The sequence below is a fragment of the Argentina anserina genome, chromosome 7 (genome assembly GCF_933775445.1).
Source record: "Argentina anserina chromosome 7, drPotAnse1.1, whole genome shotgun sequence".
Taxonomy (NCBI): Eukaryota; Viridiplantae; Streptophyta; class Magnoliopsida; order Rosales; family Rosaceae; genus Argentina; species Argentina anserina.
The window spans coordinates 21,807,007-21,830,847 of NC_065878.1; the positions used below are offsets into that span (position 1 = coordinate 21,807,007).

Consider the following 23,841-nt stretch of genomic DNA (forward strand, 5'->3'; position numbering starts at 1 on the left):
ACAAAAGAGACTAGACCAAAATCTTGCCGAGAGAAAAAAAATCCAAAACAAAAAAAAGTAGATAATCATATTATGAAAACCGATCATTTGAAAATCTCAAGTAATCAGTTTGTAAACATTTAACGAGCACACTAGGGGGAGCTATCATACCAAGCAAAAGAGTCATTGGTGAGGCCTAAATTGGCCATTTTGTCAGTTACCACATTTACTTCTTTGAATATATGACTGCATTGAAAAGACATCAGACGGACTTTAGATAGACAATTGTGTCAACAGACTCTTAAGTTTCACGGGGGAGAGAAAGATTTGGAAGAAAAACATGTCACCACACTTACAAAGTCACTTTCCAACCATAAGTAGAACCAATTTCTAGCAATAGCAATTTCAATTGTCAAAATCACAACATAAAGGTCATAATAAAATGAAGAATTCCAACCAAGAGATTGACAAAACCCCCCTAAAAAACCACCTGAAGAATCTCGAAAAACACCATCACATGCTACTGGACCTAGGTTACCTTTAGTCATTCCATCAATGTTAACTTTAACCCAAGGATAAATTAGTGTCGGCCATAAAACATGATGTATTTTTAGAGCCTTACGGCGGTTGGGAACAACACCCATAAAGACCAATAAACGGGCATCAAGAACACATTTAAAGTGACCAGAAACAAAATGGTTAATTTGACGAATCCAAGCCAAAATTGAGCAACACAACTTAGAGAAAATAGGGGGCCGATTGTCAAACCTTAGCCTATTCCGACATTCCATAAAACCATTAAGGTAAACATGCTTGCCGTTAGCCACAAATTATAAAGCTGAGAGGAGAAAGGTTATTGTCGAAAACTTACCCACAAATCTATCAGATAGGCAAAAGTAGAAAAAAAAGTGCCAAACTGAACGGCGAGTCACCTCCAGACACGTTGAGAAAAAGGGTAATGTAAAAATAAATGCAAAGAAGTCTTAACAGAGCAATAACAAAGCTGACAGATGGACAGCACATGAATTCCACATATTTGCAGCATATCATCAGTAGGTAGCCGATCAAAAAGAATTCTCCAAACCAAAAAAGAGTAACGTGGAGGAATGCAATACCGCCATATATTAGATGCCCACACTTTCACAAGGAGATGATGCCTCATAAAATCATATCCACTAGAAAAACACAATTCAACAGAAGGAAGAGGATTCCCAAATAAACATATTAGGCTCATTAGAGAGAAGAAGGAAAATATCATAAATCTGCTCGGCTAATACAGGAAAATTGTGAAAAAAGAATGGAGAAAACTGCCATGAATTATTAAAAAAAAAATATTATTTGATACGAGGAAAATTAATAAGAAAATGAAACAGCATGCATATCGATCAACTCTTTTATTATACATCTATGCAAAAACACTAATTAAATCCAATTGAAAAAAGAAGAATGAATTCATGTCCATACTGGCATGCTGCTTGTTAGCACAACTTGGACGTTTGCTGCCCTTATAATCTTCAATATGACACTATGACAGGAACAAGAAGTAAATAATTTAACTTATAAAGCTAGCTAGCAAACATTGCATGAAGTAGTACTTAATTGAATGTGTTGCGAGAGAAGGGGAGGGGAGGGGAGGCATGCGCTTTAATCAAGACATGGGGATGTAAACAAGGTGAGAGTTGCCTATTCATTTTCCGACAAGTAAACACAAGAAATCGTTTATGTTCTTCCATTGCTGGGCAAAAGCTTAACCCAATTTGTCAAAAGCTAGTAAAAAAGTGACCAATCTTTCCTTCAAACCTTTGAACACATTATGCAAATGAATATGAATATCATCTTCGTGTATGTAAAATCCTTCTTCGTCCTCTCGCTTTCTTTGTTTCAATATATTGAATCCACCAACCCAATAAGCTAAGCAACCAGCAAGGAGTACCACACTTCGCGCTAACCATGTGATGTGGAATGAGTAATTCAGTGGGGGGACTTTTCTAGCTAATATTCCCATTAGAGATTGTCTACCATCTTTCTATTCCACCCAAAAACTTCATTGTATACTTATTTCTAGCTACTATATACCCATTATTGGATTAGCTACCGTTCATGAAGCAACTGCAGCATCTCCACCACATGTACATACCTCTATAGCTAGCTCGAAGTTCCAAGTCAACCATGGCTCTTCGTATGATGAAATATATCACTAGGTTTATGGTGAATCATAAGTTGAAGAACTATTATGAGTTACGCATGTCAAGCTAGGCTTATCCTTATGACGGACATTATACATAATTAGTAGCAAGAGCACGTATCACTAGCATGATGAAAGTAATGTATAGCATGATGTATCCATCTACATCCAGTCAATCTCAATTCGAGAGTACAAACTATATGCTCACATTCTAATAGACCTGCATTACATATACCCTCGATTCATAACACGGGTCGCAAACTAAGCAAAAATTTGTTACAGGTGAAGTACAGTAATATACGAACATCAATACGATTTGAATTATATGGAGGCGGAAAGAAGAGAGACATACAAAGTTGCTGCTCGACTTTCCCTAGCTTAAGTCTTTTCTCGATCGAATCGGAGCTTTTCCTCTCTCTCTTGTTTAGTTCTTACGTACCTTTCCTCCTCCGGCTAAGGTACGTTACACCCACACAAACAAATCACGTAACGATAAATCCTCAACTGTCCTCTCCTAAACACAATCAAACCGAAAGATCAAAACAATGGAATGGTCCTCCGGCCCCCCTCATCCATTTTCTTCTAAAATAAACAGTAGCATCTAAAAAAAAGTGTTTTTTAGCATCCAAACACAGCACAAACAGCTTCAAATCCAATCATACTTGGCGTTTGAGTCTCCAACCAGAGAAGCCAAACTACTCAGTAGCTTTCCCCAAATTCTCACGCGCCGCTGCTGCATCTAGGTCAGATATTTTCCACTACAAAACACTCCCTTCGAGTCTGACCCTCCTCTGAGTCCTCTCTCTCTCTCTCTCTCTCTCTCTCTCTCTCTCTGAGTTTCTTATTAGACCTATATGTAAATCTCACAACACTCCACGAGCTAATTTACATATTCACATCTCCACCTTCACCTTCTCCCTCCATTATTCCTCTATCCTCTGTCTCTCTGCAACTCACCAGTCACCACACTTCAATTATATTCCTCTCTTCTCCCTAACACCTATCATACCACACACTCATCACTGCTCCCTGCAACTCATCTTGAATTTTCCTCCACATGGCACTCGAGACTCTTCTCCTCAGGGTTAAGACCGCCATCTCTCACCGCTTCGATTCAGTACGCCACACGTCAACGCCGCACCACACCACCGCTAAGCCCTCACGTAAATCAACTAACGTCGGCGTTTTGGCGTTCGAGATCGCCGGACTACTGTCTAAGCTCCTCCACCTCTGGCAGTCCTTGTCAGACAAGAACATGATCCGTCTCCACAACGAATCCATAAATCTAGAAGGAGTTCGCAAAATCGTCTCAAACGATGACGCTTTCCTCCTTGGCCTTGCGTGCGCTGAGCTCGTTGAGAATATTAGGTTTCTGGCCAAGTCCGTCGCTAGAATCAGCCACAAATGCAACGACGCCAATCTCAGAAGCTTTAATCGTTTGTTCAACGACTTTGCCAACTCCGGCCGGGATCCTTACAACTGGGTCATCAACTCGAAAGACATGGAAGCAAAGAACAACAAGAAGATTGACAGGTACGTCAACCTCACGGCCCAGTTGTACAGAGAAATGGACGAGCTCTCGGCACTGGAAAGTTCATTGAGGAAGGCCTTTAGAAGCGACGAGTACGACGCGTCGCTGAGCAAAGAGCAAAAGGTGTTGGATCTTCAGCAGAAGATAGTGTGGCAGAGACAGGAGATAAAGTATCTGAAAGACAGGTCTCTCTGGAACCGAAGCTTCGAGACTGTGACTTGGATTCTGGCCAGGTCTATTTTCACTATTCTTGCAAGGACAAAGCTGGTGTTTGGCATAGGACAACCTTCTTCTTTGCCTCGCAGCCTCTCAGCTTCGGCCACTGTCCACCCTTCAGATCAAGGTACGTCTTGTCGTTTCGTTTCGGGCCCATTGGTGCGGGGCACAAAGCCACTGGAAGATTCTGATCAAGAGGTTACTACTGTTAACGATGATCATTCGTCGTGTAACGAATTCTTCGAGTCCAACTCGAAACTGCTAGAACCGCCGCCCACTACTTTAGCTGCGGCGGCTTTAGCACTTCACTATGCGAATTTGATCATAGTTATGGAGAAGATGATCAAGTTTCCACAAATGGTGGGGGTTGATGCTAGGGATGATCTTTATACTATGTTGCCGAGTAGTGTACGGTCGGCGTTACGAGCTCGGTTGAGAGGGGTAGGGTTCTCGGCCAGTGATCCGGTGCTTGCCGGAGAGTGGAGGGAGGCGTTGGGGAGGATCCTAGGGTGGTTGTCACCGCTGGCGCATAATATGATAAAGTGGCAAAGTGAGAGAAGCTTTGAGCAACAAAACATGGTGCCCAAAACAAATGTGATGCTTTTGCAGACTTTGTTTTTTGCAAACAAGGACAAGACGGAAGCTGCCATAACCGAGCTGCTAGTGGGATTGAACTATATTTGCCGGTTTGAAAGGGAGATGACTGCTAAGGCTTTGTTTGAGTGCAATAATACCATTAACGGGTTGCTTAATTTGCAGGGTTCTAGCTAGACAATTAGGGAAGATAAACTTCTTCTTCTTCTTCTTCTTCTTCTTCTTCTTTTGGAGCGTTTTACGTTTTGGATTTCAGTTTTGATTTCTGAAATTACATTAGTGTTGATTTTGAATTTGAACTGCATCTCAGATCATTGAGAGGGTTTGTTTTGTATCCAACCCTTTTCTGTAAATCACAGTTAAATAGATATAAATGTAAATGATTTGCTTCTTAATGAATTTACCAAAAAAACGAGCGGGGACTTCTATTATTCATGCATGATCCTCTACCTTAAAGAATTAGTGCAAATCTTTGTGGATAATTAGTTGCTTGCCAGTAGCATTTGTTTGTTTGGTTACAAGCAGTTCAGAGAGAATCTTGTAACACTATTCTATAGTTCTATAATCTCGGTAAGAGTATAAGTTAATTTTCAATTAAATTTCCAATCAGTTTATTTTAATAAGGTGGATATTATAACCAGCGTACGCACACTAGAAGAGAATGCTCTAGTCGATCTATCCGATCATTAGTATTAATTGGTATTAGTTTATCTATCATAACCCGATTGAAATTGATTATTAATTGTTCATAAACAGAGACATGTATATGTACTAGCTTAGCCTTTCACTAATTCTCTGCTAATAATCGTACAAATGTTGGCTTGCTAGCTCTTGAAAATGCCAACGGACACATGAACTACTTAGGAAATGGGAATCAACTTAGCCAACATTAGAGATTCCCACTTAAACTAGTCCTTAATCTTAGCTTTGTTGTGACATTTTTATATTTTCATCATACTTTTTATTCACAAAAAGCATTTTATATCAATTATCTAATATTTATTTCATGTGTTTTGGACCCAGCAAAAACCATAGAATAGGGTTGCTGCAATTGATCAATCATGTAAGTCCAGAAGGTGCTTCATGATCCCCTGAGTATATATAAATAAGCTAACCACTCGCATGTGAACATGTGAGAAGCTGATCAGCCTGATGCTCTCTGATTACCCATGTGCCCAGAGGCGGAGGCGCGTGGCTTCACTCTCTGATTACCCATCGTTTCATAACCAGGCATGCACTTCCACTGTAAGTCTGTAAGGCTTCTGCCCAGCCATGCCAATTAACAATGGAGATTTGATTTTGTTTTTAGAGGAACTCATTATCATTGATCCACTGTCATCAATTTGGGATATTGATGTGATGACTTGCATGTTTTAACTGTGAGGGTTTTTTTTTTATCAATCTTACTAGGTTAACCAGAGATGTCATTTAATGTTGCTAGATGCCACTTCAAGATGTCGTCTCACACTCTCACTTGAGATTCTTCAATGATCAAATTCAGTTTTCAACTCTCCATCAAAGCGGGGTATTTACTTAAGCTAGTTGGATACATAATTAAGTATCTAACACTGTTTAGTTAATCACATCTTAGTGTGGATTTACAATCTTAATCACTTCAAGTTATGTGCGAATATGCATACGGAGTTTATTATGAGTAGTGTTACAACTTACACGTAGGGATGGAAGCTACTTAATTTCAGGATTGGTAGTAGCCCGGCTTAATAATATGGCAATGTATATATATCTTAGATGTGGACGTCTGCACCGTCCGGCGACGCACAACGATGGTGCGGATGGTGCCAGCCATGCTACCTCTCCCGGGGCTCTTGTCTGTGCTAGCCGGAGCTGCAGCGCCGGCCATAATTTTGAAATTTCCACACGGTGCTCAGAAACTTGAAATTTCGATATTTCAGCTGGCATAGACATGAGCGCCGGGAGGGGAGGAGCACGGCTGACACCATCCGCGCTGTCGTTGCACCGAAATTGCTGAATCCGCACAGTTCGGACCGTGTGGACGTTTGCAGGAGAGACGAACTATATATATATAGTTGAATAACAAGATTGAAGGATTTGAAGAGTAGATTTTCCAATTGAATTTTAAATGAATGAATTACAAAAGACTAATTGGGTCTAAGCTTGGAAAAAAGAATTTATCGACCCCAATGATCCATCCCATTATATAACAGATTTGATTTTCTAAAGCCTATGCCCTAACTTGTCAGCGATGCAAACTTGATTTTTCTTGGCCAAATCATCTTTCCCCATCTCCTTGTAATTGAAACTGCATGAGTGGTCTTCAGGATACCTATGCTTCACACAGAACACTCCACCACAGCGGCATTTTAGAGATATCGATTCTGCCGGTGAAATTCTCTTCTTGCAGTTCTCCCTCTGGCAACAGTTCATTTTCTTTGTCACGCCACTTGGCTGATCACTAGTTAAAGTAGTTGACGATGAGTCGCTAACAGAGACAGCGACATCTGGGGTTTTCTCCACTGAAACCACCGCGGCCGGCGGTGCAGTAAGCTTAGCAAGAAGCTCTTCTTCTTTCACACACCCCTTATGGCACGTCGAGCACATATTTCTGGTTTCCCAATGCCCAAAGAAACCACAGCCTTTTACACAGAGAGGAGGAGCATAGTTGTTGCTGGCCGATTCCATGTTTTTGCTTCTGAATTTGATTCACCTTCTCGTTCTTTGATCTTCGTTCGTAACTAGAATCGACGTGTGGTTTGAGCCTTTGAGGGATTTAAATAGGCGAGGCTGATCGTAGTGTTGGATTGGGAAAGGACGTCATTATTCCCTATCCTAAAAGAACTGGGTTTCATTTTTTTTAATAGATAAGGATTTCGGTTCTTTTTGGACTGCTGCCATTATCGAGTTTGCCCAAATTTTTAAACGGAAAACCAATAAATTCTAGGTTAGTCTAGATGCTTCGGTTGAAACCAGAAGGACAAATATGGACCATTTTCAGTTTCGGGTTAACCTATTCACTCATTTATTCAAGTAACGAACCAACAAATACGGCATCGGCATCCAAGAGTACGATTAGGTCGAACTTCTCGTTGGGATTTGTCTTAGACGACACAAGCTTCGCTACTGATGGTTGAGAAATCTTTTAGAAAGGTTAGATCGATCAGGTAACGAAGGTCGCCAGGTAAAGGCAGTAGCTAGTGGCTTAACCATAAGTCCGATCACTTAAAAGAAAGATTGGCATGTACTGTAATCAATTATTTCTATGCTAATGTTCAGAAAGAAAAGAAAAGAATCGGTTCGTTGATTGCCAACACAAGTCATATAATTATGGATGTAAATCTTATGTAATTGTAAGTCTAGTTCTGCATGAGTAAGCGGTTGATGAATGAAGATCAACTTTGTATGATGCTAGCTAGCGGCAGTGTCACTAATAAATTGCTTGTCCACGGAAAATGTGCTTGCGAATTGCGCTAATTTTATTACTTGGACGAATGGGAGGAGATAGAACAATTGGCTGCTTTGTTGTTTAGTAGTTTTCATATTAGAATTCAGCTATTCTTGACAAACTAATTAAACTCGAACTTGGTGGCAAATCTAGTGAACAAATCCACAACTTATAGGAGTGAGTAGGGTTGTCTCTTAGTTGCTGTGAAGGACCCTAATTGTTTGACCGAAGATTCACCTTAATTTTTCATTTTTTGTAGTTTCATTTGAAGGGGAGTGAGGAACTGAGGAAGAAGAGCAGGTGTGCCTAAACAGCTAAACTAATAGATTAGGCGAAAGATATTACGGTCGGCACAAAAAATATTAGTTGAAGTTTCTAACCCAACCTGTATTCACAATATAAGCTGAACGCTGCAAAACCAAATAGCCAAGTGAACGTTGCATCTGCTAGTAGACACCAAGTTATGGCAAACTTCAACAAGAAGCAGCTAAGGGAACCACCTTCAGTGCCATTTATTTGGGAAGAAAGACCAGGAATCGCTAAAAAAGACTGGAAACCAACGGTTTCTTCAAACGGCGCAGCTCCAACCCCTCCAGTCAAGCTCATTGCCTCGGTGCCATTTATATGGGAAGAAAAGCCAGGAACTCCGCTGCCATATTTCGTGGAATCTCCATCAGCATCGGCAACGCCTGAACCCATGATGCTCATCACTTACCCATCACCTCCAATATGGTCCCAGCAAAATGATCACGGCGGAGGAGATTACAGTGATGGCAGTAATGGAGATGATAATGGGGAATATGAAATACAAAGTGTGTTCAAACTGGACATGGAAGCATTCGATTTTGAAACAGAAGATTCATTTAGCTCGGCTCCTTCTCTCCTAGCAAACTGTCTTGTTTCATCATTGGCGATTTCCACTGCCGTTCCAGCTCCAGAAGATACTGATCACACGGCGACAGCCACACCTTCATCACCATTGTCGGAAGAAGGCAGCAGTACAAGCAGTTATGCAACTGGATCTTCAAGCCTGGTGGGTGGTGCTTTTTTGGAATGCCTTTTTCCACTGCTTCCCTCCAAAGCTGGATTTCTTGAAAAGGTTGGCCAATCAGACGACCGCACACTAACTCCACAAGGATCAAACACTAAATACTTTGATCGTGAAAGAAATGGTAGCATTACTCTGAGGCCAAGAACACTCGGAGAGCTGATACTGATGAGCCGAAAGAGTAGTTACAGGAGGAAAGCTGTTCAAATGAGGAAACAGAACTTACCAAAGGTAAAGTCCATCCTTGCATCTACTTTTCATCTTCTTTGTTACCTCAACATATCTTTAGTTGCTGGCTACTACAATATATGAACTGTAAATAGGATTTTATAAACAACATGCAGGAACTCATGATGAAGAATGCTTTCGGATGCTGCATCTTTGGAACTGGCAAAACGATAGAAGGCTTGCATAGCAAGAGGAAGAACTTACTCAGACTTCTGATGTAAGGTAACAGTGCTGCATACAGATTAAACAACTCGCATTCACAGTCACCGTGTACTCAGTCATCCCTATGTTTTTTTTTTTTTTTCACTTCTGGCTTGAGTGAAAAGATGGGATTAAGAACTAAGCCACTATTATGTACCATATTTCAATTATGTGAATATATAAAGAGAGCTACTCAGAAAGTCTATTTAACTTCAACATCAAAAGTTCAAAACACTAAGTACCCCATCCACAGCATCCACCTCCCGAGGCTATATCAGCTAAGCAACACCATAAAGGCATAAACAATCAAAAAGCATCACTAAAGAACCTAAAATGTCAACCGGAAGATTTAATTGTTTCAGTAACTTTTCGGATTCGGTCTATAACTACTGGAACGTCCTCAGGCATCAAGTTGGTAAAACAACATCTGAACCATCCTGGTTCTATGCAGTGGCAGGCTGATCCAGGAGTCACATTGATCTTTGCAATGTTCAGCAGATTATCCCATAATTCGAGTTCCCCCTTTTCACCATAGGAAGGGATTAACCCACTCAGATCGGCCCAACAGTATAGACCAGCGCTGCTCTTTGAACACTTGATTCCTAATTGTTGCAGACCATCCACGAATAAATCGTACATATGTTGTATCCTCCTTTTGTTGATGTCTAGGTATTCCTTAATGAATCCAGTATCTAAAAGCATCGAAATAATAAGGCGCTGCATTGGAGCAGACACTGGAGAAAATCTTGTTAACCTCTTAGCAGCGGCCAGAACACTCTCATTATATGAATATATAACACCAATCCTAAAGCCCGGAATAGATAGATCTTTTGATAACCCATATATTATGTGAACTCTGTTCTTCTCAAAATCTTCTGTCTCAACAACTTCTGCCATGCTCACAAACTCCTCACTTCCATGTATAGACCCAGCAAATATCTCATCAGAGATAATATGGATGTTCTTCTCTTGGGCGAAGTCCAAAAGACTGCACAGTGTTTCCCTAGAAACTAAATTGCCCACAGGATTTGAAGGGTTAGAAATAAGAACTCCCTGTATTTTTATCCCTCGTTTTCTAGCCTGACTGTATGCTTGCTCAAGAACGGTCATATTTAAAGTGAAGTTGTCAGTGCTGCGACAGTGAACAGGAATAAGCTCCACTCCTGCTCGCCATCTGACATCCCTGTCAAAACTGCACATTAATTTGCCAAGTTAGTTACCATACAAGATTTCAGCAAGTGATCATTACATTGGTATTGGCTTTTCCATAGAGTAGAAACACTAGTTTATCATTATCCAGTTGATCTGTGAGAAAAACACATCTTACCCTGGATAATACGGTGTGGGAACAAGAAATGCATTTCCATGGTCTGCTAAGCAGAAACTCAATATCTCAACTGCCGGGGTTGCACCAGCTGTTAACACAATTTGCGACGGATCAAATGGCACTGACCCTCGCATCACCTGAGACATGAAATTTGCCATAGCCTGCACATGCCACAACAACAAACCCCGTTAGAAACTCGACACTAGCAACAACATCCCCCAACATACAACAATCATCATTAAAGTCACAAAACTCAACAAAACCTCATCAAATTATCAACTATTGTTACTTCGTTTCAGTAACAAAGTAGGTCACAGGTCTCACTCTAAACACATGGTAGCATAAGAAATCATAAATTAGCAAATGAACCAGGCAATGTATCATAAACTTGAGACTAGTAAGCATTCATCATACCACTTTGAGCTCAGTAAATCCATCAAACGGCTGGTAAGCCGCAATGCCAGAAATGCTCAAATCACCGCCGTCGGTCCCCAATATCGACTCCGTCCAATTCTCCGACACCCATTTCTCAATCAAATCAAAACACAGCTGCAATCACAATAGAGTAAACATATGCAGTAAAAAAAATTAACCATCAGAAAAAGCTTCATACTTGGAAAAATTACCGACCCTATTTTCAGACAAACCGAGCTGAATGATTCCATTCGGGTTATCCACACTATGATACGGGTCGGCCAGAACCCTATCGAGGCCGATGTAATAGGGGGAGTCGTTGGGCTTGGCAATCGGGTCGGCCCGGGAGGAGAGCCGGACCCGGCCGATGGATCCGCGGCCGGACAAGCTGGAGCGCGAGGAGGAGCGGTGGAGCTCGGGGAGGTTGGATGAGGAGGGAGAAGGCGGGTCCGGGTCGGGTCGGGAGCGACGGTTGCGCTTGAGGTAGAGCTGGAGGAAGTAGAAGAGCGCGCAGGGGATGAGAGAGCCGAGGAGGAGGCCTCCCCGGCCTTGGACGACGCCTTGGAGAGGGACGATGAGCCTCATCCCGGTGGTGGCCGCCGCGGGCTTTTGGTCGTCGTCGCCGTCGGAGGTTTCGGCTTTCCGGGTTCGGGTCATGGGCTTGGGGACTGTTTGGCGTCGCCGTAAGAGGAGCTCGACGAAGAGAGAGAGAGAGAGAGAGAGAGGAGCTCCAGGCCTCCAGTCTCTATCTAATTTTGGTTAGAGCTCGTTTTTTTTTAAATGATTTCCAACCCTTATAAAGTCTTACAAAATATTTTCAGTAGTCTCAAAAAAATTTGGCATATATATAAATTCTTTACATTTGAGTGTTGGTGATGGTAAAATGATATATTTTTGGAAAGATAATTGGTTAGGTGAGTTTCTTGCTACTAGTGTTGGAGTAAGTGCCTAAGTGGCTCTATTCTACTTCATGTTAAGTTGAATGATGTTATTGTTGATTCTCATTGGGTTCTCCTAGCAAATTTTATTTCTTCATTTCCTCAAGCGGCAGAAAAAATTGAGCGCATTGCTCTGCCTGATGCAGACACATCTGACTATTTTTTATGGCCGCACTCCTCCTCAAGAATTCTGACAGCAAAAGAAGCTTTTGTTTTCTTTTCAAATCATGGTGAGCATAAAGATTGAGGTAAAGTGATCTGGAGTAAAGCAATTCAACCCCGCAAAACTCTTGTTGTTTAGAAGACTCTTCATGTGCGTTTACTAACTGATAATGCTTTACAACGGCGATGTTTTTCACTTCCATCTCGTTGCTATTTTTGTGGAAGTCATGCGGAATCGGGTACACATCTTCTTTTGCATTGTTCTGAAATTGTGGCTTTATAGAAATGTGTTTGCCTTCTATTTTCTCGTTCATTCTCGCCTTGGGATACCTTTGATGAAGTGTTTAATGGTGTTGGTGTTTCAACGTTCCCAAAACCTCAACGTCAACTTTGGTTTCTAGTCTCCTGTAATCTAATTTGGTTTATTTGGATCACTAGGAATCTGTTGCGTTTCGAATGTAAGATTTTTAATGTGTTGGAAGCTCAACGTCATATTTTGGGATTATTCAGAGAGTCTGCTCTGCATTCTTTTCATCCTTACAAGAAGCATCACGATCTGTCTATTTTCTATATTCTTGATATCTCATAACTGTCTGTCAATGCTACCAATTTTATCATATTCTTTGATTAAGGGTTTTTTGGCTGAGGGTTTACTATTTGCTAGGGGTTTTTATATCTATGGTTTTGCATGTGTGGGTGTACACATGCCGGATTGAGCTTTTGTTTATCCTTTTTGTTGGAGTTTATCAGACATAAGAGGTCAGGTTTTTTGTCCCCTCCTTTATTAAATAAAAAAAAAGATTAAAAAAAAGGGATGTGAATAGCATAATAGTGTGTGTTGTGGTAAATATTTTGACAACGAAATGTTGTCGATTATAGATATTACGGTTTACCTCTTTACAAGTACGATATCACGAGTTGGGCTACAGCAGTGTGCGGGTTTCATATATGCCACACTTCGGCCCTAACTTGTAACTAAAAAGAACATCCTTTACATGCTCAACAGCCCAATAATGCTGGCGAGCCATCTCAACTCTGAAAGCTTCAGGCATGTCAACAAATCGAAGAGTTCTTAGGCTTTTCAAGTTGTGTATTCCACAAGGCACTTCCTTCATTTGTGGGGAAGGCCCTAGTTGTAGCTCTTGAAGCAAAGGCATAGCCCCATTGTCAATAATCAGGGATTTCAGTTCCTCCAAGTGCCTTAGTTTTAGCACCTTTAGCTTCTGAAATCCTCCTTCCTCAAAATGTAGCTGCACACCATTATACGCTTTGTATGAGAGTCCAAGCTCCAACAAGTTGGGCAGATTTTGAAGGGCTTTGAGAGGGTCATATCTTAAACCTGACCAGAAAATTCTTAGCTTGACTAGATGCTCTAGCTTGGAAATCCAACTTGGTAGCTTCTCTAGACGCCCCTTCAAGTAGAGAAACCGAAGGGATTCTGGTGGAGTCGAAATGGACTGTACATCAAGGACTTCATCCTCACTCATGGAACATAGTTCTAGTGATTCAAGGTGGTTCATGTTATCAATTGAAGCACATAGAGCCTGTCCATCTTCACTTTTCACGTTTTTGAGCCCTAACTTCCTCAGCTGCTTTAACTTCCTCAGTTCTTGAATTAGTCTGATCCCTCCATGGTTTGCATCCACATGGTATAGCTTTTGCAAAGCTATTAACCCCCCAACACTATCATTTATCTTCACTCCTCGTTCGTAACTCATACTGAAGTTTCTGTTGTGGTCACAATAGCAGGCCAAAATATGTCGCAACTTCAGAATCTTGTTCAGCTTTGCTGGTATTTCACACACTAGAGACTGTTTTACATCCAGAGTTTCTAAGTTTTGAAGCTTACCTATGGATTTTGGCAGTACCTTCACCTTTGTATTCCGAAGGCTTAAGTATCGCAAGTAGTATAGATGCTTAGGAAGATGTTGTACTGGAGCATCTGCAAAATCTAATACCTTCAGAAACTTAAAGGTTTCACTCATTGCTTTCAGGAAAATTGGGCATTTATCTTGGTTGAAACCAAAAACAGAACGAAAACGAGTGTGTTTGATGCTTATGCTTCCCAATGTATCAGAACGGCTGCTGTCTATGAAGAGGCGTCGAGTGGTTGGATAAAAAGTTGACTCATCTTCTGATAACATGTGACAGAAGCTCGAATCCAATGCCATTTTACGGAGGACTTCACGCAAGAGATCATGAACTCGGCAACTTCTAGCTCTACCATCAATGTAAACTTCTGATACTTGAACAAGACTTCTATGAATTAGCTCAATCAAATATCCCTCTGCAACCTCCTCCAGTGTCTTCCCCTTTGTTATTTTCACAAACCCTTCAGCTATCCACAATCGGATGAGTCGTACACAATTGATGGAGTAATCCTCAGGAAATATGCCAAAGTATAGAACACATGATTTGAGGTAATATGGTAGATGATGATAGCTGTGTGATAAGATTCTTGTGAGGCTAGAGAAATGGGGATTATTTTCCAATTCTGAGCTGAGGCTGTTGTACAACTTTTTCCATTCAGACAAAACTTTATCTTTGGTTGACAGAAGACCACCTAGAGAAACAATTGCCAAAGGTAACCCTTCACATCTTTTAACCATTGCAAGAGACAGCACCTCCAGCTCTGGTGGACATTTACCTTCCAATTGATGAAACTGAAATGCCTTCCTACAAAATAAATCCCATGCCTGGTCTGGAGGTAGAGCTTGCAAATAATGAACATGAACAGAACATGACTTTTTGCAAAAATCAGCAACATTTTTAATCCGGGTAGTGATCATTATTCTTGCGCCTTGACCACCATCCGGTAAAGCATGTTCTATGGCCCCCCAGAAATCAACATTCCACACATCATCAAACACAACCACATACCTCTTATGCTCTAAATATTCTCTTGATTTTCTAATTAGAGACTCCTCATCCATTGTGTCAACTCCTAGGGGGGTATACTCGTTCCTCGCCTTGTAGAATTGCAGTATCATCCTCCTCATAACATCCTCAATCTTGTATAACTGCGACACTGTAATCCAAGCATGGCAGTCAAACTGCTCTATCACGGCTTGGTTATCATAGACTTTCTTGGCAAGAGTGGTCTTACCAAGTCCTCCCATGCCAACCACTGATATCACAGCACGCTTTGACAATGATGATAATGATGATGCTCCTCCTCCTTGTACGAACCAACTGATCAGCTCATCTCTGGCAGATTCAATACCAACAACTTCAGCTTCCTTGATGAAAAGGGAAGCCAGTCGAGGGTCATGCCACCGGCACGAGTTATTGGACCATTAACTGTTGCTTTGTCGCTCATCAATGGAATTGAAGCTATATCTTTCACTCCTAGCCTTAACATTACTAACCATTGTCTTCATATCCTCGACTTTCGAAGCCATGTTCTCCTCTGGTTTCATTTTCTGCACCAACCAAGTTACTTTTCGGAGAAGACCAACGAATCCACGTTCTTGCTCCTTGTGCATGATGCGTAGCAAGTATTCATCAATAACATCTTCTATGTGATAAGCTGCTTCCTTTACTTGTTTAACCCAGGTAGTGCTACTTTCGTTGATATTGATCATCTCCCGTTCTCTTGCTGACTTTGCATCTGCATCCCTCAGGAATGATCGAATGCTCTCGAGCTCATCTCGGATGTAAGAAATTTCCTTGTGCAGATCTCTCGAGATTTTCGCTTCTGTGGTGATGAGAAATGAAACTAACTTATTGATGACAAAGCATACAACTGATTCCGCCATTTCCTGTTTAGTTGTTGAAGATTAAGTTTGTATATATGAGGAGGGCTCTGATATGAATTGAAACAGATTCTTCTCATAAAGGTTGCAACGACGACTTTCTAGTCTTCTTCTTTATATTGTCTTCTGGGGCAGGTTTCATTTTCGTTGATAAATTCAGAGGGACGGAATATGTTGATTCTGAAAATGCCATTTTGTAATGACATTTGCAATCGTTATCTCACCTACTTGGATTGAATTTTTACGTGCTTGACTTGATAAGCGATAGGCAACCGCGTCCTGAGGTTGCAGAGTGCGCCGTTGAATTCAACGGCGGAGGAGGTTAGTTCTCTCTCTCTCTATCTTGTTTGTTGTATTTCGGAATAGGAAATCAGTGTTCACTTTGTTGTAGCCGTAAGATTTTTTAACTAGTTGGTGATGTTCAAATCATTGAAATCATAGAATTTGGTTATGAATGTGAGCTAAGTTGATAATTCAAGTGCTTGAGAACGGTGTTTATATTATCGTTACGAGTAAGGATTTAGTGTTGAGATTTGAAATGAAACCTTAATAAGCATTTGATGACTCTAGTTTTACTAAGAGGAGACTTTGATCATTACTGCTAATGTAAGTTCATAATTGAAAATCAGGTAAAGCTCAAATGATATATTATATCTGCTATATGAATATCTATTTCTATTAGTATTCAAGTATAGTTCCCTTTTATTCAGCTTTGGTTCCCTTCGTGTGACTCTGAGTATGAGGTTCTTTGAACACAAACCCCTGGATCAAAAGACTTTACAGGGTTTAGCATTCTGAATGGAGTCTCCATAGGACTGTTAAATCTGAGCCTGGGGCTCATTTAATCGGCTTTTATCAGGTACATTTGTTGCCTATCTAAGGTGAATTTGGTGTTTCACATCTTTCTTAAGATTTAATTTATGAGTTATTGTCCTGACAAGCATTTTCCCTTTTCACTAAGATCTCACTTATTGTTATGCTCAAACACATCCAACAGTTAGAACCAATGCAAGTGTATTGTGGCGTGAACTGCTGATTTAGATGTGTATAATTTGTATTTACCTATGAGAAATCTATAATCTGCCACTGTCCCTGAATTTTTTTATATATTGAAGCATTTTGAGTGAGTAGAAATGTATATTGCTAAATAACTCTATACACAGAATTGTCTTATATATAATCTAATAAGAGTACAATTTACCACAAATCACTCCTTGAATCACGCTCGTGATTCTTCCGTCACTCACGCTAACACTCACCCTCAAGTTGGTGCATACACATCAAACATGTCCAACTTGCTAAGTGAGTCATAAAAGACATTCTTTTTGTGAGCATATCGGCAAGTTGCTCTTCTGTATGAACAAAATGAAAACTAATGATCTTCGCGTCTAACTTCTCATTTATAAAGTGACGATCAACCTCCACATGTTTTGTACGATCATGTTGCACATGATTCTGTGAAATATCAATAGTTGTCTTGTTGTCACAGTACAGCTGCATAACACACTTAGGCTTAATACTCAAATATTGTAGCAAATTTCTAAGCCATAACAATTTGTACACTCCCTGAGCCATATCTCTGTATTCTGCTTCAGCACTAGATCGAGCTACCACTTTTTGTTTCTTACTCTTCCATGTAACAAGATTACCCCTAACAAAGGTAAAGTACTCTGATGTAGATCTCCGATCTGTAATATTTACAGCCCAGTCTGCATCTGTAAAGCCACAAACCTCAAGAATATTATTGTGATTAGAGAACATTACTCCTCTCCCTATAGCTGACTTCAAGTACCTCAAAATCCTTACAACAGCATCTATGTGGTCCATACTGGGATTATGCATAAAATGACTCACTACACTTATTGCATACGCAACATCTGGTCTGGTATGTGATAAATAAATCAGGTGTCTAACTAGCCTCTGATAACGAGATTTTTTAGTAGGCACTTGATCTGGATACTCTGCTAACCGATGGTTCTGCTCAATAGGACTATCAATTGGAGTGTAATCCAACATACATGTCTCTGTTAGTATATCAAGGATGTACTTCCTCTGACACAGATAGATATCATCACTTCTCCGGGCTACCTCAATGACCAAGAAGTACTTGAGTGTACCTAGGTCCTTTATCTCAAACTCTGTGGCTAGCTGTTTTTGTAATCTATTCACCTCAACAGTATCATTTCTAGTAACTATCATATCATCAACATATATAATTAGGGCTGTTACATTCCCTTGTTGATGTTTGAGAAATAATGTGTGGTATGAATTACTCTGTCTGTAGCCAATTTTCATCATGAATTATGAGAATCTTCCAAACCAAGCACGAAGTGACTGTTTAAGACCACACAAAGACTTTCTCAATCTGCATACAAAGTTACTTGGAGAAGCGACCACATATCCAGGCGAATGATCCATGTAGACTTCCTCTATAAGTTCTCCAAGAAGGAATGCATTTTTAACATCAAACTGTATGAGTGACCAGTTTAAGCTAGCAGCAAAAGAGAGCAATACCCGAATAGTGTTTATCTTTGTAACAAGTGCAAATGTCTCATCATAGTCTATGTCATATGTCTGGGTGAACCCCTTTGCTACTAGGCGTGTTTTATACCGGCTCACTGACCCATCTGGATTATGTTTCACTGTAAACACCCAACAACATCCCACAGTCTTCTTGACATGTGGTGGAGATACAAGCTCCCAACTAATTTTCTTTTGTAATGCTTCAATCTCTTCCTCTATTGCTTTCCTCCATTTTGGATCTCCCAATGCATCATGCACTTTGTTAGGTACTAATGCAGCAGATATTTGATTCAAAAATGATTCATATGACTTAGACAATCTTTTGATAGACATAAAATTTACCACATGATACTTAGCTTTAGCATGAAGGGTAAGTTCATTTTTTTTTGCTGACCCCGAGTAGACCTATTTGGTAAGACATATTGTCTACTATTAGCCTCACTAGTATTAGCCCCAATAGAATGATTAACCTCAGATGAGTGATCTTCCGTACCAGGAAAGCATTGGTCAGGTGTATAAACAGTAGTACGAGAGACATGATGGGCATTTGTGTTGTCATCTTTTGGTACTTGAATCTTTGGAGTGACTACACCGGAATCTTCCGGTGGTGCCTGTGTAGCTAACACATTGGTAATCTCAATTAAACATGTCACCATATCTACTGGCTTACTTGTCCCCCCTCTCCATGATACAACTCTTCAAAATATGAATTCTCCCCCATGAAGAGCAGTATTATAAGAAGGAAAATAGCTCATGTCCTCAAAGAAAGTAAAATCCATAGTGACATAGTACTTTCTGGTAGTTGGAAGATAGCTGATTTCGCCTTGGGACGATAATTAGGCCTAAGGTGTGGATATAGCTTCCAACAGGTCGCACGAGCATGGTTAGTATCATGACAATAAGACCAAGGAGGGCGGGGTGATTCCCAAAGCCTGGTGGTGGTCCTTGCTGATGAAGTAGAGCTGAAGTTGCCTGCTGAAGGGTTGGTGCTGGAGATCAAGCATGAACAGTAAGGCTGCAAACTTCAACTTGTGTCTGATAAAAACTCTCATGTTGAGACTCATCCTTACGGATATATGTGAAAGCTATAATTAGGCTAGAGGGTTCGGTCTTTCTAAGAAATTCTTTTTTTTGCACTGCTATGCTTTGCATCAAGACCTTTCAGGAAATGGTGAACTCGCTCAAGCTCCTTCTCTTGTTGGTACCAAACAATATCCTTATGATTCTTGATCATGCAAGAACGTTTCACATCAATCTCAGCCCAGATAGTTTTTAGTTTGGTGAAATATTCGCCACCGGTTGTCCATCATGTTGCATCGCCAAAGTTGTGCACATTAACTCATGTACCTGTATGAAATCAGAGTCATTAATATATAAATCTTCCAGTGTCTTCCATATTGCATGCGCAGTGTCACATGCCTCCACCATATCAATTATCTTTTCATTCATAGCTTTCCACAAGACTGACATTACAAGACCATCATCGTCATCCCACTTAGTGTAGGCAACAATATCATCTGCACTAGGAGCCTTAGTTACTCCGGTTACATGTCTCATCTTGTGCATTCCTCGAAGATGAGTTGCCATAATTCTCTTCCATTTACAGAAATTGGTCTCATTGAGTTTGGTTCCCCCAAAGGAACCACTGTCAGAACTCTTGATAGATATTTCAAATTTCGGAACATCATTGATCTGAGAACTCTCAGCTTCGTCTCCAGAACCCATTGAAAAACAAATTAAAAAATCAGAAATTATACAGCGAAAACACCAAAAAACTGATATGAACATGTCTTGGGTGCACGTGCATTGTCGGTGAACCTGCACTGACAACCAAGACTATCCAATTTGGGTCGGGGCGGGTCGGGTCGAATCTGGTCCGTGTCGGGTCGAATTTGGAGCTTGGCGACTCGAAATTGCTGAAACTGGTTGACACCAGCTCAGAGCTTGGCGAATCGGTCAATCGCAAATCCAACGGTGGCGATTCCAACGGCACGGTGGAGAGCTTGGTACGGCGGTGGAGGAAACTAAAAGCTCAGGTCTTTGTGTTCATGGCGGACTATGTTTCCGGCCAACCTCATTACCGAGGAGTGATGAAGAGGTGTCGTGGGGTCGCTATGCTGCCGAGATTAGGGAGGAGTGAGGAAGAGGCGCCGTGGAAGAAGACACGGGTCTGGCTCGGCACGTTCGACACGTCGGAGGAGGAATAGGTGAAGGTGAAGGTGAAGCAATTCCGGATTTTGCCGCCGTTAAAGGGCGAAGCTGAAGGAGAAGGTCCAAGGTGATGGCGAGCTCCTCGGCCGGGCTGCACCAAATTCTGGACGGGCCGGACCTCGTCCGCCGGGCTCACATAGCTGCGAAGAAAAACAGAAACCCAGAAAAAACAGAACAAAAAAAATTGGCTCTGATACCAAGTAGAAATGTATATTGCTTAATTACATCTTACACAAAATTGTTCTATATATAATCTAACAAGAGTACAATTAACCTATTTGTATATTCCTACCACAAATCACGCCCTTGATTACTCCTTGAATCACGTCTTTGATTTACTCCATTATTCATGCTAACACGAACCTCTGGACCTGATAAAAATTATATATATATATATATAATGGTTATCATGTGCGGACGTCCACACGGTGCTGATTTGTTAGTTTTGGCGACCGGCGATGCGCAACGACAACTCAGATGGTGCCGATCGTGCTCCCCCCTCCCGGCGCTTATGTCGATGTCGGCCGAAACTGCAGCTCTGGTCTATAGCGGTTAGAATCTGAAAATTTCTAGAATCTGCACAAAAACTTGAAAATTTCAGAAATTTCAAGATTACGGCCACCATAAGTTAGCGTTGCAGCTACGGCCGGCACATACATGAGCGTTGGGAGGGAGGGAGCATGGCCGGCGCCATCCGTGTTGTCGTTGCGCGTCGCTGGTCCCCGGAAAAGAATGGATCCGCACCGTACCGACGTCCACACCTAAAACGGCTTATATATGTGTGTGTGCGCGCGTGTCTTCATGTCGACCATTTTTTGTGGTTTTCTGCAGGTTGGAGCTGCTGTAGCGGCACCAAATAATACAAGTAACCTATAGAACCAAACTTGGAAACAGCACAAAGGGCTCAAAGACGTAGGTACATTCACTATTCGCTGGATTTGGTAAATTATACTCCAGTATAGATGTTCCTTTTTGTACACGAAAGTCTAATGTGAAAGTAAATGCACTCTGGTTTTCAGGTATAAGACTATTGCGAAAGATGGAGAACCGAAAGCAAGTGTCCATTCCCTTAATGATCCTCTAGCAGAATCGTTTGTGCTTTGACTTGATCTTAATAGGCAGAATTTTCATTTAGTTTCTGTACAAAGAAAATGAACATTTTCATTTTTTTTAATCTTTGGAAATTTTTTAAAACTTGTACACTTGTATGATCCTTTACTCACTGATATTAGCTTTTGCAGATTTTCAAGGAGCCCCCATGGACCCTTTCTAAGAAGAGCACGCCACAAGCGAAAGAGTTTCAAGTAATTAGACGCTCATTCTATTTCTTGCTACGATTCAACCTGCTTCATGAGATCCTAAACACTTATTTATTTCATTGTTACCAGGTGTTTCATTTTAGGACATCACAAAGAGCTAAGCACAGCACAGTTGATAATGTACTGCTCATAATATTGTTCCTCCATTGTATGTGCAACTTTCTTTATCTACTCACATGACCTAGTAATCTTATCATTTCAGGTGACAAACACACCTATTTCTAGTTGTTTATCACCATCTGAAGCTACAGAGAATAAAGGGTAATTATTTGCAAGCCCACTTATAAATTGTATGGATCATATCTTGTATCAATTATTTGTAATCATGTAATTACTTCTTCACAGACCAAACTTAGCCTTTCCCAGAAGAGATAGATGCAAAGTACTCTCTCTCAAAAAGAAGGTAATATCAGTATATGCACTTATATGCAGGGTTAAGCAATTTTTTCTCTGCAACCATTAACACCATGTTGTGCCTGATGCAGACATTCTCAAGTAAAGAAGGAACTGGTGTTTGCTCAAATGTCAAACTTGAAAGCAGACTGCCAAGCCCAAGGGTAACAATTGCTTCTTTAATTCTTGTACTAGTGTTTATTATGGTAGTTTTTTTAATTAATTATAGTCTTAATACCATGCTTTAACTTGTCCCTAGGAACTAAAATTTCCAGCTGACAAGAGGTTTATGAAGGAGCCACCAACAGATTTATTCAGCAAGGTATTACTATCTGATTCAAACTTTGGAAAGAACAATTATAAATGTTACTCCCTCCGTTTTTTAATATAAGTCATTTTAGGAGTTTTCACACATATTAAGAAACAATTCTAATGACAATTAATTGTTGCACCTTAAAATGAATTCACTGATCAATTGATTCAATTCATGTCTTGCTCTGAAATCTATTGCAGCTCTCACTTGCAGCGGAGGCTAATCACAATTCAAAAGCTGAGCTTAAAACTGCATATGCCTGCTAAGGTTAGAACATGTTCAATGGAGCTAAGAAGCTTTGTGTTTATATGAATGAAGGTCCCAAATTTGTCCAAGGAAATCAGACCGGTTAGAAAGTGACGGGAGATACCTCAAATATAAACAGCTACATCACCACAAAGATCCAATCTGAAATATGTAAGCATTACATGATTTGAAGTTGGTTAGTTCATGTGGTGCAGTTAGATTGTGTTGGACCAGCAGTCTTGTAGGCATGTAAATAGAAGATTACTTCGCTATCAAAATTTGATAGGGAAAGAAAAAAGAACACAATTGCACTGCACTCATTTCTCTTTTGGCTGTCTTCAAATTTTGATTATCATTATTCACTTTTGCCGGGCCTCAACTCGATTGGTCGATCGAAGATCAAGAATGAATTTAGATTTTCTTTCTCATGCTTAGTATGAAATGATCACACATGACCTGGATTAAACATAAATGAGTTTTCATTCCTCCCAGTTTAGTATGAAATCTTAAACATTATAATTAGGACCCCAGATATTATTGCCAAGAATAAAGGAAATAACCCTTCAACCATTGTGGATTTCTTTTGCCTACCATGAAATAACCCTCAATACTTGTACATTTTGCCCGGAAAGGGTGACAAGTGCTTTTGGGTGCCAAATACCTCCAAGGCTCCAACTACTTCAATCTACCCAAGTTTTGCTCGAGTTAATTCAATAGTGTAGGTATCAATTCTGAATTTGCTCGAGTTAATTCAATAGTGTAGTCAAATAAAATGGACGAAAGGTGCATACATTGATTAGATGTTTCTCAGTCCACAATGAATGCTCTCTGAGCAAA

The 23,841-nt window shown here is 40.6% G+C and overlaps 5 protein-coding genes and 1 pseudogene across 5 annotated transcripts in view; 3 read left to right on the forward strand and 3 right to left on the reverse strand.

Annotated features, from left to right (window-relative positions):
- The window catches only part of LOC126804158 (embryo-specific protein ATS3B), a 116,573-nt gene that overhangs the window by 56,667 nt on the left and 36,065 nt on the right, over positions 1-23,841 (forward strand). The window lies entirely within an intron of this gene.
- Positions 3,089-4,918, forward strand: LOC126804131 (uncharacterized). The gene has a single exon (XM_050531908.1). It carries the CDS (start codon positions 3,222-3,224, stop codon positions 4,680-4,682), a length of 1,461 nt encoding a protein of 486 aa, XP_050387865.1. The 5' UTR covers positions 3,089-3,221; the 3' UTR covers positions 4,683-4,918.
- Positions 6,702-7,166, reverse strand: LOC126803816 (zinc finger A20 and AN1 domain-containing stress-associated protein 9-like). Its single transcript, XM_050531548.1, has one exon. The coding sequence runs from the start codon at positions 7,164-7,166 to the stop codon at positions 6,702-6,704; it is 465 nt and encodes a 154-aa protein (XP_050387505.1).
- On the forward strand, positions 8,267-9,443 carry LOC126804144 (uncharacterized). The gene is made up of 2 exons (XM_050531921.1): positions 8,267-9,205; positions 9,319-9,443. Exons 1-2 carry the CDS (start codon positions 8,390-8,392, stop codon positions 9,421-9,423), a joined length of 921 nt encoding a protein of 306 aa, XP_050387878.1. The 5' UTR covers positions 8,267-8,389; the 3' UTR covers positions 9,424-9,443.
- On the reverse strand, positions 9,692-11,885 carry LOC126804123 (probable aminotransferase ACS12). Its single transcript, XM_050531898.1, has 4 exons — positions 11,361-11,885; positions 11,145-11,279; positions 10,731-10,891; positions 9,692-10,595 (listed from the first exon to the last, which is right to left on the reverse strand). The coding sequence occupies exons 1-4, from the start codon at positions 11,799-11,801 to the stop codon at positions 9,740-9,742; spliced, it is 1,593 nt and encodes a 530-aa protein (XP_050387855.1). The 5' UTR covers positions 11,802-11,885; the 3' UTR covers positions 9,692-9,739.
- LOC126804116 (disease resistance protein RPM1-like) lies at positions 13,093-16,034 on the reverse strand (annotated as a pseudogene).

Excerpts from the sequence above, each read along its gene's own strand:
- LOC126803816 (XM_050531548.1), bottom strand. The coding sequence starts at position 7,166 with ATGGAATCGGCCAGCAACAACTATGCTCCTCCTCTCTGTGTAAAAGGC.
- LOC126804144 (XM_050531921.1), top strand. The coding sequence starts at position 8,390 with ATGGCAAACTTCAACAAGAAGCAGCTAAGGGAACCACCTTCAGTGCCA. Across the intron at positions 9,206-9,318 it reads GGAAACAGAACTTACCAAAG|GAACTCATGATGAAGAATGC; the intron begins GTAAAGTCCATC and ends AACAACATGCAG.
- LOC126804131 (XM_050531908.1), top strand. The coding sequence starts at position 3,222 with ATGGCACTCGAGACTCTTCTCCTCAGGGTTAAGACCGCCATCTCTCAC.
- LOC126804123 (XM_050531898.1), bottom strand. The coding sequence starts at position 11,801 with ATGACCCGAACCCGGAAAGCCGAAACCTCCGACGGCGACGACGACCAA. Across the intron at positions 11,280-11,360 it reads TCGGTTTGTCTGAAAATAGG|CTGTGTTTTGATTTGATTGA; the intron begins GTCGGTAATTTT and ends TTGTGATTGCAG. Across the intron at positions 10,596-10,730 it reads CCCACACCGTATTATCCAGG|TTTTGACAGGGATGTCAGAT; the intron begins GTAAGATGTGTT and ends ATTAATGTGCAG.